At 34.6% G+C, this 12,500-nt stretch overlaps 1 protein-coding gene and 1 long non-coding RNA gene across 3 annotated transcripts in view; one reads left to right on the top strand and one right to left on the bottom strand.

Moving 5' to 3' along the window:
* Positions 1–12,500, top strand: part of LOC137630630 (uncharacterized) — a 372,657-nt gene that overhangs the window by 320,875 nt on the left and 39,282 nt on the right. The window lies entirely within an intron of this gene.
* The window catches only part of LOC137630628 (probable 4-coumarate--CoA ligase 1), a 36,356-nt gene that overhangs the window by 8,419 nt on the left and 15,437 nt on the right, over positions 1–12,500 (bottom strand). For both annotated transcript variants that reach the window (XM_068362235.1, XM_068362236.1), the window contains 4 exons: positions 12,176–12,372; positions 6,959–7,103; positions 6,488–6,639; positions 3,006–3,180 (listed from right to left, as the gene is read on the bottom strand). In XM_068362235.1, the coding sequence (XP_068218336.1) occupies positions 3,006–3,180; positions 6,488–6,639; positions 6,959–7,103; positions 12,176–12,372 (669 nt within the window). The remainder of the gene's footprint in view (positions 1–3,005; positions 3,181–6,487; positions 6,640–6,958; positions 7,104–12,175; positions 12,373–12,500) is intronic.

The following is a 12,500-nucleotide window of genomic DNA, read 5'->3' as shown; positions in this document are numbered from 1 at the left end:
TAATTTTATTTTCATTAGCCATTAATGGGATATCCTCTGTTATTCCCTATTATAATCTCTCAACACTGTTTAGAGATGATCTCACCATATCATTTGCTGGAGCTGTAATGACAATGATTGAGAGAAAATTTCATCTCTCAGTTGACAAAATTATTCCTCGGGCTAATATGAATGGATTTAAGTTTTCAACAAGCAAAATTGTTATTGTCCACTTCTGTTGTATTTGGGGAGTAAATTCAGACCCTGATATGTACTTCTAAGGTTACTGAATCCCATGTGTAAGTAAAGTTAGAATTTTAGGATTCATATTTTATTGCAAACTGACATGGGTTCCTCATGTGAAAGTCTTAACAGTAAAATGTCCTGAGGCTGTGAATCTTTTAAAAGTTTTGTCTTATTAATCATGGGGGCCAGACTGCAAAATCATTTTAAAGCTATACAAGGCCTTATTTTTCTCAAAAATTTTGTATGATTGTCAAATAAACTCCTCAGCCACCCAAACCAATTAAAGATTTTAGATTCTATACACCATAATGGTATCAGATTGGCCATAGGAACCTTTAGAACTTCGCTTATCCCAAGCCAGGTTGACGCTGGAGAATTATCTTTAGACCTTTACCAAAATTCTTCTATTGTTTGGTATTTGTTTAGGTTTGAAAGATTTCCTAGTTCTTTAGCCTATCAGGTTGGAAACCTTGTAAGGTATTGTAAATATTTTGAGTTGCACCCAAATTCTCCTCAACCTTATTTGGAGTAAAATATTTAGTAAACTGTCTTTATTTAGCTAGATATAAAGTGCTCTCATTCAAGATGTCATCAAACACTCCAGGGAAATTACCAGAGATATATTTTTGTAAATATTTAATTGGTATAAAAAGAATATGACTGACTTAGAAACAAGGTTTCTTTTTATGGAACATGTTGAAGAACATAAGGAATCGACTTCTTTATATACTGATGTCTCCAAATCTGATCCTTGAGTCGGATTCGGAGTATACTGTATATTGTTTTTAATTGTAGAGGTGCACTTCCGCTAGTATCTTCTATATTCACTGCTGAACTATATTGCATATCAACCGCTAAGGAAGAAATAGTGTTAAAAGAGTAGGGTGAATTTTACCCGTTTTATAGATGAAAGAAGTGTCCTACAAGCATTGGAAGTTATTAATTCCAGTAACCCTCTAGTTCTAAGAACTTTAAAGTGGCTTTTTATTATTGGACTGAGAGGTATAACAGCTCGATTTTGCTGGGTTCTGGCACACACAGGTGTGTCTAGAAGTGAGAAGGCAGGTTTAATGGCAAAGAAGCCTGCAGGTGAGCTGCTGCTAAGAAGGTATCCCATCCTCGGTAATGATTTTTTTACCTAGCATTAAGAATTTGTTCTGTGATAATTGACAACAGATTTGGGATAGTTTAGTTGGAAATAAGATGAGATAAATAGCGAATGTTATATTTCCCTGGAGGTATAACATAATGCCATTAAAGTTGGAGACAACTCTTTTTCTCCACATTGGTCACACTCGGTTGACCCATGTTTCTGCTGACTTGCCTACACCAGCCATATTGCGACGACTGTCTGGTACCCTTGTCAGTGAGGCATTTGTTGACTGAATGTCCCACTTGTAGCACCACAAGAAATTGATATGTTTGAGGCTCGTGGTGAGGATGGTAGAATCCTCCATAGATATCTGTTTGAGGCTCAAGGTGAGGAACTTAGATTAATCTAAAGCCAAGTTCCTTGGCCAGGATGTGTTGCACTTTTCTAGTGGTATTTTTAGATTTATTTCTGAAGCAGGTCTTTTGAAAGCTATTTATATTTCATAAGGACGTCTATGGTTTTATGGTTTTATGGTTTTAAATTGAATATTTTCTAACAAACAATATCGGCATCAATGACCTTTGTCAGGGTGCCAGAGAACTCTAAATCAATCAATTAATCTTCACTTCCAATTAGAAATGAATAAATTGCTCCCAACACCTTACTGTTTTAGCTTTTCATTCCCGCTAAATTAATACACTTGTGATGAACCTTTATATATTTGGATTTGTACACCTAAATGTTATTTGTACTTTTTAAAGAACCTATGATTTCTTAGCTTCTAATTTGCCTTTTATGTTGTGCATGTTAGCAAGAAGAGGTTCGTTTTGCACTTGTTAATTTATATTTACCTAATATTAATCCATTCGGTAAATGTTTTTGTAGTACTTTTCGCTCTGCTGATTACCGACCAATTTCCATAAATCCCAAATTACATAAAGTTTTTAAAGTCTTTTGGCAAAAAGTCTAAGATGATGATCTATTCCATAGTTTGCAATTTAGCTTTTGCAAAGGCTTTGGAGCATGTGATGCCTTTTTTTTTTTTTTTTTTTTTTTTTTTTTTTTTTTTTTTTTTTTTTTTTTTTTTACAATTTCCAGTGCTGTAGAGAAATTTCTTGGTTGTGGTCATGAAGTTCATATGGTTGGCCTTGATTTAAGTGCTGCTTTTGACCATGTTAACCATGAGGCCTTGTTTTCAAGCTCAAACCGTTGGAAGTAGATGAGTCTTTTCTTAGCATCATTATTGAATTTTTAAGTTATAGATTACAGAGCTGTTGTTAATGGACACCATCGTGAGTAAAAGAATGTAATATCTGGTGTTCTTCAAGGTAGTATTCTTGGCCCATTACTTTTCTTACTATGTGTACATGATATGTGGTTTGGCAAAGAAAATGAGCTCGTTTCATATTCAGATGATGCAACTCTTATTTACCTCAATTCCATCTTTTGAATTTGGACCTGCAGTTACTGAATCCTTTAATTAGAGATCAAGTTGAAATTAGTGCATGATGCAATTAATGGGACAGTTGAACACTTTCTAAGATCAATGTATGATTTTAAGTAGGTCGAGGACACTGGCTTCTCCTCATCCAGATATCTGCATTGATTATGGATCTCTCGTGGGTGTTTGCCTATGCGCGTTACTTTTCTACCGCTGGTGAAAACGAAACAATATGCTATAACTTACTTTCCTGCAGAAATACGTCCTTACTGAACTTTTTCTTGAACGCTTGGGCGACTGACAGAGAGAAGGGAGCGGCGCTGATGATGATTGTTCTTAGTTGAGAAAGCGTCTCGGCAGTTACATCCGGTGACTGGATAAGGAAATTGACCAACGGAGGAACTAAGTGGAGTGTTTCTACCTATTGGAAAAAATGAAAATCGAAAATAATATCATTCAGACCAATCTCAGTTCTGTTTCATTAATCGATACAAACTTCCTTGTCAAAATACATCGGATGACATCTAGTTTGTATATCTTTTGCACATAAGAATCATATCGTGCTATTTGATGTATTTCTTGGTTTACAAAATATTCAGTCCACTTCAGGACATAGGTCTCAGACACATCTTTATTCATGACAGGTGTAAGGCCATTTTCATTATATGGCTTCCCACTTTAGTCTGAAAGGTCACAGCAAACCAATATTGTATGGGAAACACTGGCTATTACAACTTTGCAATACAAACGCTTTCACCACATTAAGGTATCCCCACTTAGAAATTATTATAGTTTATATATATATATATATATATATATATATATATATATATATATATATGTGTGTGTGTGTGTGTGTGTGTGTGTGTGTGTGTGTGTGTACAAACACATGACTTCACGCTAAGCAAGATGTCAGGATGCCTGAAAACTTTAACTCAATCAATCACGCTAAACAAATATTTACTTCCGGTGTCGAATCAATGACATATGGTGCTGTACCGCCAACATATAAAAAGCAGATGGTCGATCAGTATTGATTCAAGAATAGTCTGGTTTCATTTTCGTCAGATGTACTTTCTATCGTTTTTTCGTCAAGTTATGATAGTCAAGAACAAAAAATTGCCAATTCCATCGACCTCTCCATTAAAACAGACGAATTGCTACAATTAGACTTTTCTTTGGTTAGACAAAAATGTTGTACTTTTTCTTTTAGCCTCATCACATTTTCCCGAAGATCCTCAAAGAAGAAAAAAATACTTTATTGCAAAGATACGAAGAAGTAAACAGGTCTTTGGGGCCTTTGAATCAGTGCAAATTCAACTTAAGCATTCCGATTCTGATATGTTCAAATTTGGTTTCCTTTAAAATTCCAATTTTCGCAGTTAGATCTGAAATTATGAGTTAATATAATTGATGAAAATCATACAACTATCGATTCTTTATATATTATCATTTATGTATTAATATTTTTATGTTGTTTAAACTACTAATTTTACCTGGAGAGTTTTTGTTTTGTATTTTGCGAGCAATGAAGTCCATTTATTAGACTTTTTTACATCATCACATGCGATATGATTTCAGTATTTCATGATTTTAGAGATTCTTTTTTCTTTGATTATGATTCAACATCAGTATGATTCTCCTATTGATCTTTCAATTCTGGAAGCTATTCCTCATTTCCATCTTTAATTGAATTAACTTTTCAATATAAATCAATATCATGGATAATTTTTTAATTATGCCTTATCATTTGGATCTACATCATAACCCTAAATTCACTTTACAATTGTAATTCCATATTAAGGTAAATGTGTTAGTTATGTGCGTAATTGCAACTAACTTTATTTCCACTAACAGTGAGCTTTTATAATAACAGTTTCCGTGGAAGAAGGTCACAAAAACTCAAAGAGATTAATACAAGCACATACAGGCAGAAACAAGTTATCAGTGCGAGGGGAGAGCGATAACGACAATATAAAAAAAACAGAAATACTGTTACTGTGTACGAGCGTGTGATACGTGTACGGTACAGTTATATTTCAATGTTAGGTCCAATACTTCCTTATTGTGATCCCCATATCACAGTTAACATTAAATATTATAATCCAGTTCGTGTGATGAATTCAAGTTTAAGATACGCTTAAAAAATACATTCAGTTTTAGAATTCAATTCTTGCTTATACTTCCTCTCAAAGGACCCATTTCATAATTACACTTTAGTATTAGGATCCATTTCAGAATTATTCTTCAGTATTCAATTAGCATTCTATTATGAAACATCTGTATACTCTACTATAGTATTAGACCCCCTATCTAATTGTGCATTATTATTATAATTAGGATGGTTTTGAGCTTGGGAGAATCACAGAGGAAGTATTATTTTACCTAAACAACAGCCTATGACACCGTAAACCACAGGTTGCTTCTTTTGAGACTTGCCAAAGTTATTCGCAACTCAAGCATTGTGCATATCATGCAGTCACAGCTGAGTACCAGAGTTTTCTCTGTTGAAATGGACAGTAGGAAAAGCAGAGGGTGAATACAGAAAAATACGGCCTCCCAAAGGGGTCTCTGTTGGTCCCCATGCTTTTCAACATCTATACCAACGACCAACCACAGTTTAGAGATATCCCTAGGTTTATATATGCAGATGATCTATGCCTGGCCATCCATTCAGATTCCTTTACTACCATTAAGAGCAACTAATCTTATGCTTTGAAAGATATTGATGAATACTACAAGCAAAGCTTCCTAAATGCCAACCCAGACAAAACACAGATATGCACTTGCCATCTTAAAGAATACCAGGCAAAAGTGGAGTTGAACATCTCATGGAATGATAGCTTTTCTGCCTATTTTGGGCTAACACTAATATTTAAGGACCATGAAAGGAAGTAAAGGAGAAGGGACCTACCATAAATAACCTCCTTAGCAACCTTGCCAATTCAAATTGGGGAACAAATTCTCCAACCCTTAGACAAACAGCCCTGGCACACAACTACTCCACTGCTGAATACTGCTTACCAGTCTGGGAAAGTTCATGTTATTCCCATAAGTTGATTCTGAACTCAATCAACATGTTACATAATTACTGGTGCCTAAGTCCAACACCTTCTCCAGTATTCTATAGATTGGCAGGTATTGCACCACAGAACATCCCCTAATAGTCCATTCAAAGACCCAAAAATATAATCCAGGTGGGCATATCACTGCCCGCCTGTTGAGGCCATCTAAAGCCCATGTAAGTCTTTTTCCCATGAAACAAATTTCTGTAGAAAGGATTGGGTTACTCATAATCGAGCAAGAGTTAGTGTTGGAGGGACTGGAGACAATCTTCATATGTGGGGGTCTGACTCACTCTGCTGAGTGCTCATGTGGGCATCCCATACAGTCAATGGATCACATACCTCGCGGGTGTGAACAGGGGCAATCTGTACAGATTTGGATCTCTATAAATGTAATCAGATCACTATGCATTGGATAAAATATTGGCATGATAAGATATGATGATGATGATGATTATCAGCCATGTTTTGAATATACTTCCATTGCAAGATACATTTCTTATACATTACTACTAAAACGCAGTTATTATTTATACTTAAATTACAAGAAACTGTCGGTTCTAGAATCTTTAAAAGCCTCATTGTCAGCAACCATGAAACAGTAGTATGTTATTATGGAATAAGTAAGCTTAAGGATTAAACAAAACTGCAAAGCAAACTCACTCGATGTTTCCTCAACGTGTTGACATACAGACTGGGTTGGAAGATAGGGAAAGTGACAAGTTTAGCCCCCTGATGCAGACCAATCATCATGATGAGCATTCCGAACATATGATAAAAGGGAAGAAGACTCATGTAGATCTCTTGGAAATTGTCTGTTGGAAAGAAAGGATATATCTAAAATGAAGTCTTGTTAGGAGAAATCATGTGGCTTAACTTTATCAGCCAAACAAAGAGAAATGTCGGAACACAAATTCTATTTTATGTTTACATACTCCTCTTATCATGCCTTCTATTACCATTTATATTTCATACCTTATTTGTCCAAGCAAATGTTCGAGAAAAAATGTTAAGTTTAATTATTCAAGCCACCTATGACCTAGTTCATCTTCTATTCAACTTACCTTATGTTTTAGTTTTACTGTAATTTTTACCAATAGATATTCATCATGCATAGTTTGTTTCTGAACTTACCAGTTGCAAAACTAGTAGCCATTACTGAAGGATGCGAAATCATACGTATATTGATCGAGATGGCACCGTGGGATACTTGGACGCCCTTTGGGGGTCCTGTTGTTCCGCTTGAGAAAGGCAGCACTGAAATTTCTCTTTCCGTCAACTATAGAATAATAATGATTAATTTTGAGTGAATTGAATTTCTTTACTTTTTAATATTTCTATTTACAACATTCGTTTTTCAAGTTTCTCAATGGAATATGAAGTTTTGCATTCGATTATTCTTTTTATGCTGAAAATTTATTATTATAATTAAAAATTTATCTTTTGATAAAGAAATTCTATGAAAATATTAAATGAAAGGACACATATTTGGTAAGGAATTGAAATCATTCAAGTGTTTGATAGTACATTGTTTCTTATATTTAATAAACTTAATATTTGGTTTATGGGAATTATCTTGGATTATTAAAAGAGACAAAATTAGATTCTTTTTTATAATGCATTGTGAAGAGAATAAGACGAAATTAAGCATTATATTTATATATAATATATGTATTGTTCTCCTGTCTGGTCTTCAGTTGTTTATTCTCATCTTAATTTGTTGGACAGAAACTTAGGTCTATTAAATGTTTTATTCCTGAACTAGATATCAATCTGTGGCACCGTCCTTCAATTAGTTCATTATGCATGTTGCATAATATTTTTCATAATTCTGACCATCCTTTACATTCAGATCTTCCCGGACAGATCTATCCTGTTCGTTATACTAGATATGGAGTTTATTCTAATAGTCAGGCCTTCTCCATCATGAGGCTCAATACTACACAGTATTCTAGAAGTTTTATTCCACCTGTGACCAAGTTGTGGAATGATCTTCCTAATCGGATAGCTGAATCGTTAGAACTTCAAGAGTTCAAAGTTGCAGCAAATGTTTTTATGTTGAATAGGCTGACATAAATCTTTTTATAGTCTACTATGAGATTCAGGACCTCTGTAACACGGTTTTTTCTCAATAATTTTTTATCTATGAATTTCATAAATATAACGCTTATTCAGAATGCACATTATATCTACACATAAATTTTGACTATATTCTGCATTACGTAGGTTGAATAAATTTGGTACTTATAATGTAAAAGTGACGTTTTTTACTCAAAGAAAAGGTTTCGAACGCACTCGTTACGTAACCTATGACGGCATTTCTTCCCTCTTTATTGATCGATGATTGGCTATACGTAACGAAGGCTATACCTCTGCCAACAATGACACAAAAGTTTAAATAAAAGCAAAGCAGTACACCTTTATGAACTCGGAAACCTCTCCACTGATAATTGTCCTAATGAACAAACCAACAAAATATATTAATAAATACAAAAACACTTCGATTATTAGTCTAACTCCCAAAATAGGTTTCCTAAGAAATTACAGTCTACTTTTATAGGTCACAATCAGATTGACAAGGTGTAGGGAATAGTTGGTAATTTCCAAAAACGTAGTAGACAAGCTTGATTTTATAACTGCGATATCCTATGTCAAGCAATTTTTACTTATTGTCTATCTATCTACCTATTTACTGAAAAAAGAAAACTGTACCGTATTTTGGCTTTAAACCTTCACCAATAATTATCGTCAGAATGATGACTTCATGAGGCTCCACCCACTTTGGCCTCGTTATAATTCAGGATAACACTGAGGGCTATCATGGGCATTGTTGGATTATAAAATTTGAATTCTGGCTATAAAAACTCAATTCTCGAGTAGTTGTAAGAAGTGCTAAATGATCCTCAAGGATCCCAGCAGTTGGCCTAAACGTTTAATTCATGTATACTACTGTTGCTGCACTACTGCTACAGTAGTATTACTACGATAGCACAGATACCCCACCCACATTTATGTATCGTTCCGCCATTCATAAAGTCTTTGTCATATTTCTCACTGTGTAATAAGCCATGGCCTCCTCAGAAATTAAGTTTAACATTAGATGATAGGTTATTTCATTAAGCTGACAAATAATGGCAACTGGGTATGTTATTGCCGATGTTGAAGCTAAAGATAGAGTATGGTATCATTCCTTCATTGCATTATCATCTTTACTACTATTTGTTTAGCTACATGTAGTAATTATTTTAAAGGATAAATGAATTATGTTCACTTTACTTCTATAAATTCCCCTTGGATATACAAATAAATCTCCTAAAACTATTCATGATTTATTTACAAAATGCAGTCATGCCCAAAACGTAGCCAACACGGTCGTACGGCCTAAGAAGAAGAAAAAACAAATTATATCGGATGATCCGTTGGTCTGATGGAGATTTTAGCACAAAAATCTTATTTTAACAAAAATAGTTATATAAAGACTGTTTTACATACAATCTCTCTCTTTCTCTCTCTCTTGGTGGCATAGTGAATAGTTAATGGAAATGTTCAAAAGCCTGAATGACATTACAAGTATTATAATCACCTTACGCTAAATACAAACCAGACCATAAACCTTGGATTTAAACTAGAAACTGAATAATTACTTATTCAGGCTATAATAAATATGGCCACGGGCTTTTTCTTGACTGTATAAAATTGTAAGTCGTAAGACAAATGCAGTTTTGCAACCACGGGGGCAATTCCAAATCCTGTTAACCATTCTTAACTGTTATGGGTTTCAGAGCCGATGGAAGGTGAATGGGTATCTGGTGGATGGGCGGGGCAAAATTTTGTCAAAAGGTGTTTACATTGCTTATGTAATGAATGTTTTCGACTCTTGGCTTGTTATCACTGGCCATGGCGTCGGCTAGATCATTTTTACTCTATAAAAATGAAAACTATCTGGTTTAGGTTATTGATATTGCTGACAAAATTTGTGTGCGGTTGTAAAATATACATATGTCAACATTCAGCTACATCCGATGCTTTGATAAGGAGCAAAGTCCAACAAACCGTGTTACAGAGTCCCTGAATCTCATAGTATATATGAAATATATGTTGTAGTGTTGTTAATGTTTTTTTTTTTTTTCATTATTTATATCGTTTATTTATTTTCTTATTTCCCTTCCTCACTAGACTATTTTTCCCTGTTGGAGCCCTTGGGCTTATAGCATCTTGCTTTTCCAACTAGGGTGGTAGCTTAGCTAGTAATATATATATATATATATATAAATATATATATATATATATATATATATATATATATATGTATATATATATATATACCTACCAAAATATAAACTCAACAATTTATATAAATGAGACAATATTTAATCTCAGCAGCGTTACAATGATAGCCAAATAAAATATAACTATCACAAAAATAGATTGATTTATCAAATTAATCATGTCTTCAAATGTTCTCAACATGGGCTGTGTGTCTTTCCAGCACTCCTTCCAGCACCAAGTTCTGTCGGATATGCAATCACTAATGTTTTCTCTAGAGCATTGCAAGGTACCAAATCCCACAAAAGATCAGCATAGTACAGAAACCACCAGAACAACTACGACCAACAGTTGCATCGTGATGAACAACTTTCCAAAGCCATCACAGCCCAACTAAGGAAGTAATATTTTCTGCTGTCAACAATTATATATTATAATGCACACACACACACACACACACACATATATATATGTGTGTGTGTGTACACACACACACACACACACACATATATATATATACATATATATATATATATATATATATATATATATATATACATATATATATGTATATATATATGTGTGTGTGTGTGTAATACTAGTGCATGCAAATCTCCAAAAATGAGAACTGAATTCACACATAAACACACACACGCACGCACTCACACACTCACATTAAACCCTACCAATCCCCTACTCCTTACCTAACTGCAACTCGGTAGTTGTGGTATTAGAGTGTACCTTATATGGTAACCATTCTCACTAGGGTATGACTACTTACTCTACCCGAGGGACGGTGACAGACCAAGGAGTTATACGTCTGGCGATGCTGCTCAAACTGACTGATATATATATATATATATATATATATATATATATATATATATATATATATATATATATATATATTTGAGCCTTGCTAATGCACGATACATTCTGTGAGTGCCTGCAACCAAACCATCCTTGTGAGCTCTGGATGGGGGTTTTGGGATCCGGGTTTTGGGGTACCTATAGGTCTACTTACTGAGTCATCATCAGCCATTGCCTGGTGTAGCTTGCTGAGGTGGGTGCGTGGCCTCTCATCAAATGCATATATTATTATTATTATTATTATTATTATTATTATTATTATTATTGCTTGCTAAGCTACAACCGTAGTTGGAAAAGTAGGATGCTATAAGCCCGAGGGCTTCAACAGGGAAAATAAATCATTGAGGAAATGAAATAAGGAAATAAATAAAAGAAAAGAAAATGGTCAGTCTCTACGGAATTATCTTATCTCTTGCCTCATTTGTTCTAGAGAGACCTGTGCACACTCCTAGCCAAGGATATCCTACGTAGGTTTAAATCTGGTAAGGACGTACTTGCTCTCCTCTTCTTGTAAGATATTTATTATTGCAGACTCGGCGTTTAGTTTCATATTTCAGTAAATCCAGATGAGAGCTCCGTATCAGTGGTGATATAAGAGGCTTTGTCTATACTCAATTTTTTTTAATGAGGCACAATTGCACCGACTATCAGCGGTGCCCTTTTAGCTCGGAAAAAGTTTCCTGCTACCCTATTGGTTAGAATTATCTTGTCCAACCAATCAGCGAGCAGGAATCGTTTCCGAGCTAAAAGGGCACCCCTGCGAGTCGGTGCAAATGCTGCCTCGTTAAAAAGAATTGACTATAGTTGAATACATGATTTCACAATAGACGGTTTGTATTATCGCGAAGAATAGCAAATAAAGTAGCATTGTTTGGAAAGAAATTAAACATCGTATTTCGTAAATTCACGCTTTGGAAATCTTCGGCTTTAAAAAAGAAAACTAGTAATATCGTCGTAATAGAAAAGTTAATCAAATGGAAAAATTCAACCAAACCACATAATTTAAAAAACCATGCATAATATCTTCAGCATATTTGGTTTAAGCATTGAGCTGGTTTTATACATTAAAAATAAGCTGTAGAATGATGATGCAACAACGAAGCAAAGTTTACATGATAATTTCTTTTCGAAAATAAACGGTGATAAAACTTTCTTGACTAAAAATCAGTAAACAAAATTAAGATACTATAGCTCTAAACTGCTATCAAGACTTACCTCAATAGGATAAGAGCGAGTTCCTAAAGGATCGGATAAGATTTGCTGGAAGTTAAACGTACTTGGAATACTGCAAGGTCCATTGACGACTATCTGCACAGAAGGATTAGCTTTCATAACTGGCACCACCTCGGTAACCGAGGCGGTCACCACCAACACTTTGGCTCCACTAAATCTCAGCTGTTTCGTTATTTCATCTGTAAGTATAAGTACAAATATATACAACAACAACAAAAACAACAAATGCAATCATTTCTAGTCCACGGCAGGACAAAAGCCTCATGTCTTAGGTTTGGTCATTTTCGTCACCTCGCTGGCCACTGCG

Source organism: Palaemon carinicauda, chromosome 38 (genome assembly GCF_036898095.1).
Source record: "Palaemon carinicauda isolate YSFRI2023 chromosome 38, ASM3689809v2, whole genome shotgun sequence".
NCBI classification, from domain to species: domain Eukaryota; kingdom Metazoa; phylum Arthropoda; class Malacostraca; order Decapoda; family Palaemonidae; genus Palaemon; species Palaemon carinicauda.
Note: the sequence above shows the minus strand (reverse complement) of the source record. Positions and strands in the feature narration are given on the sequence as shown.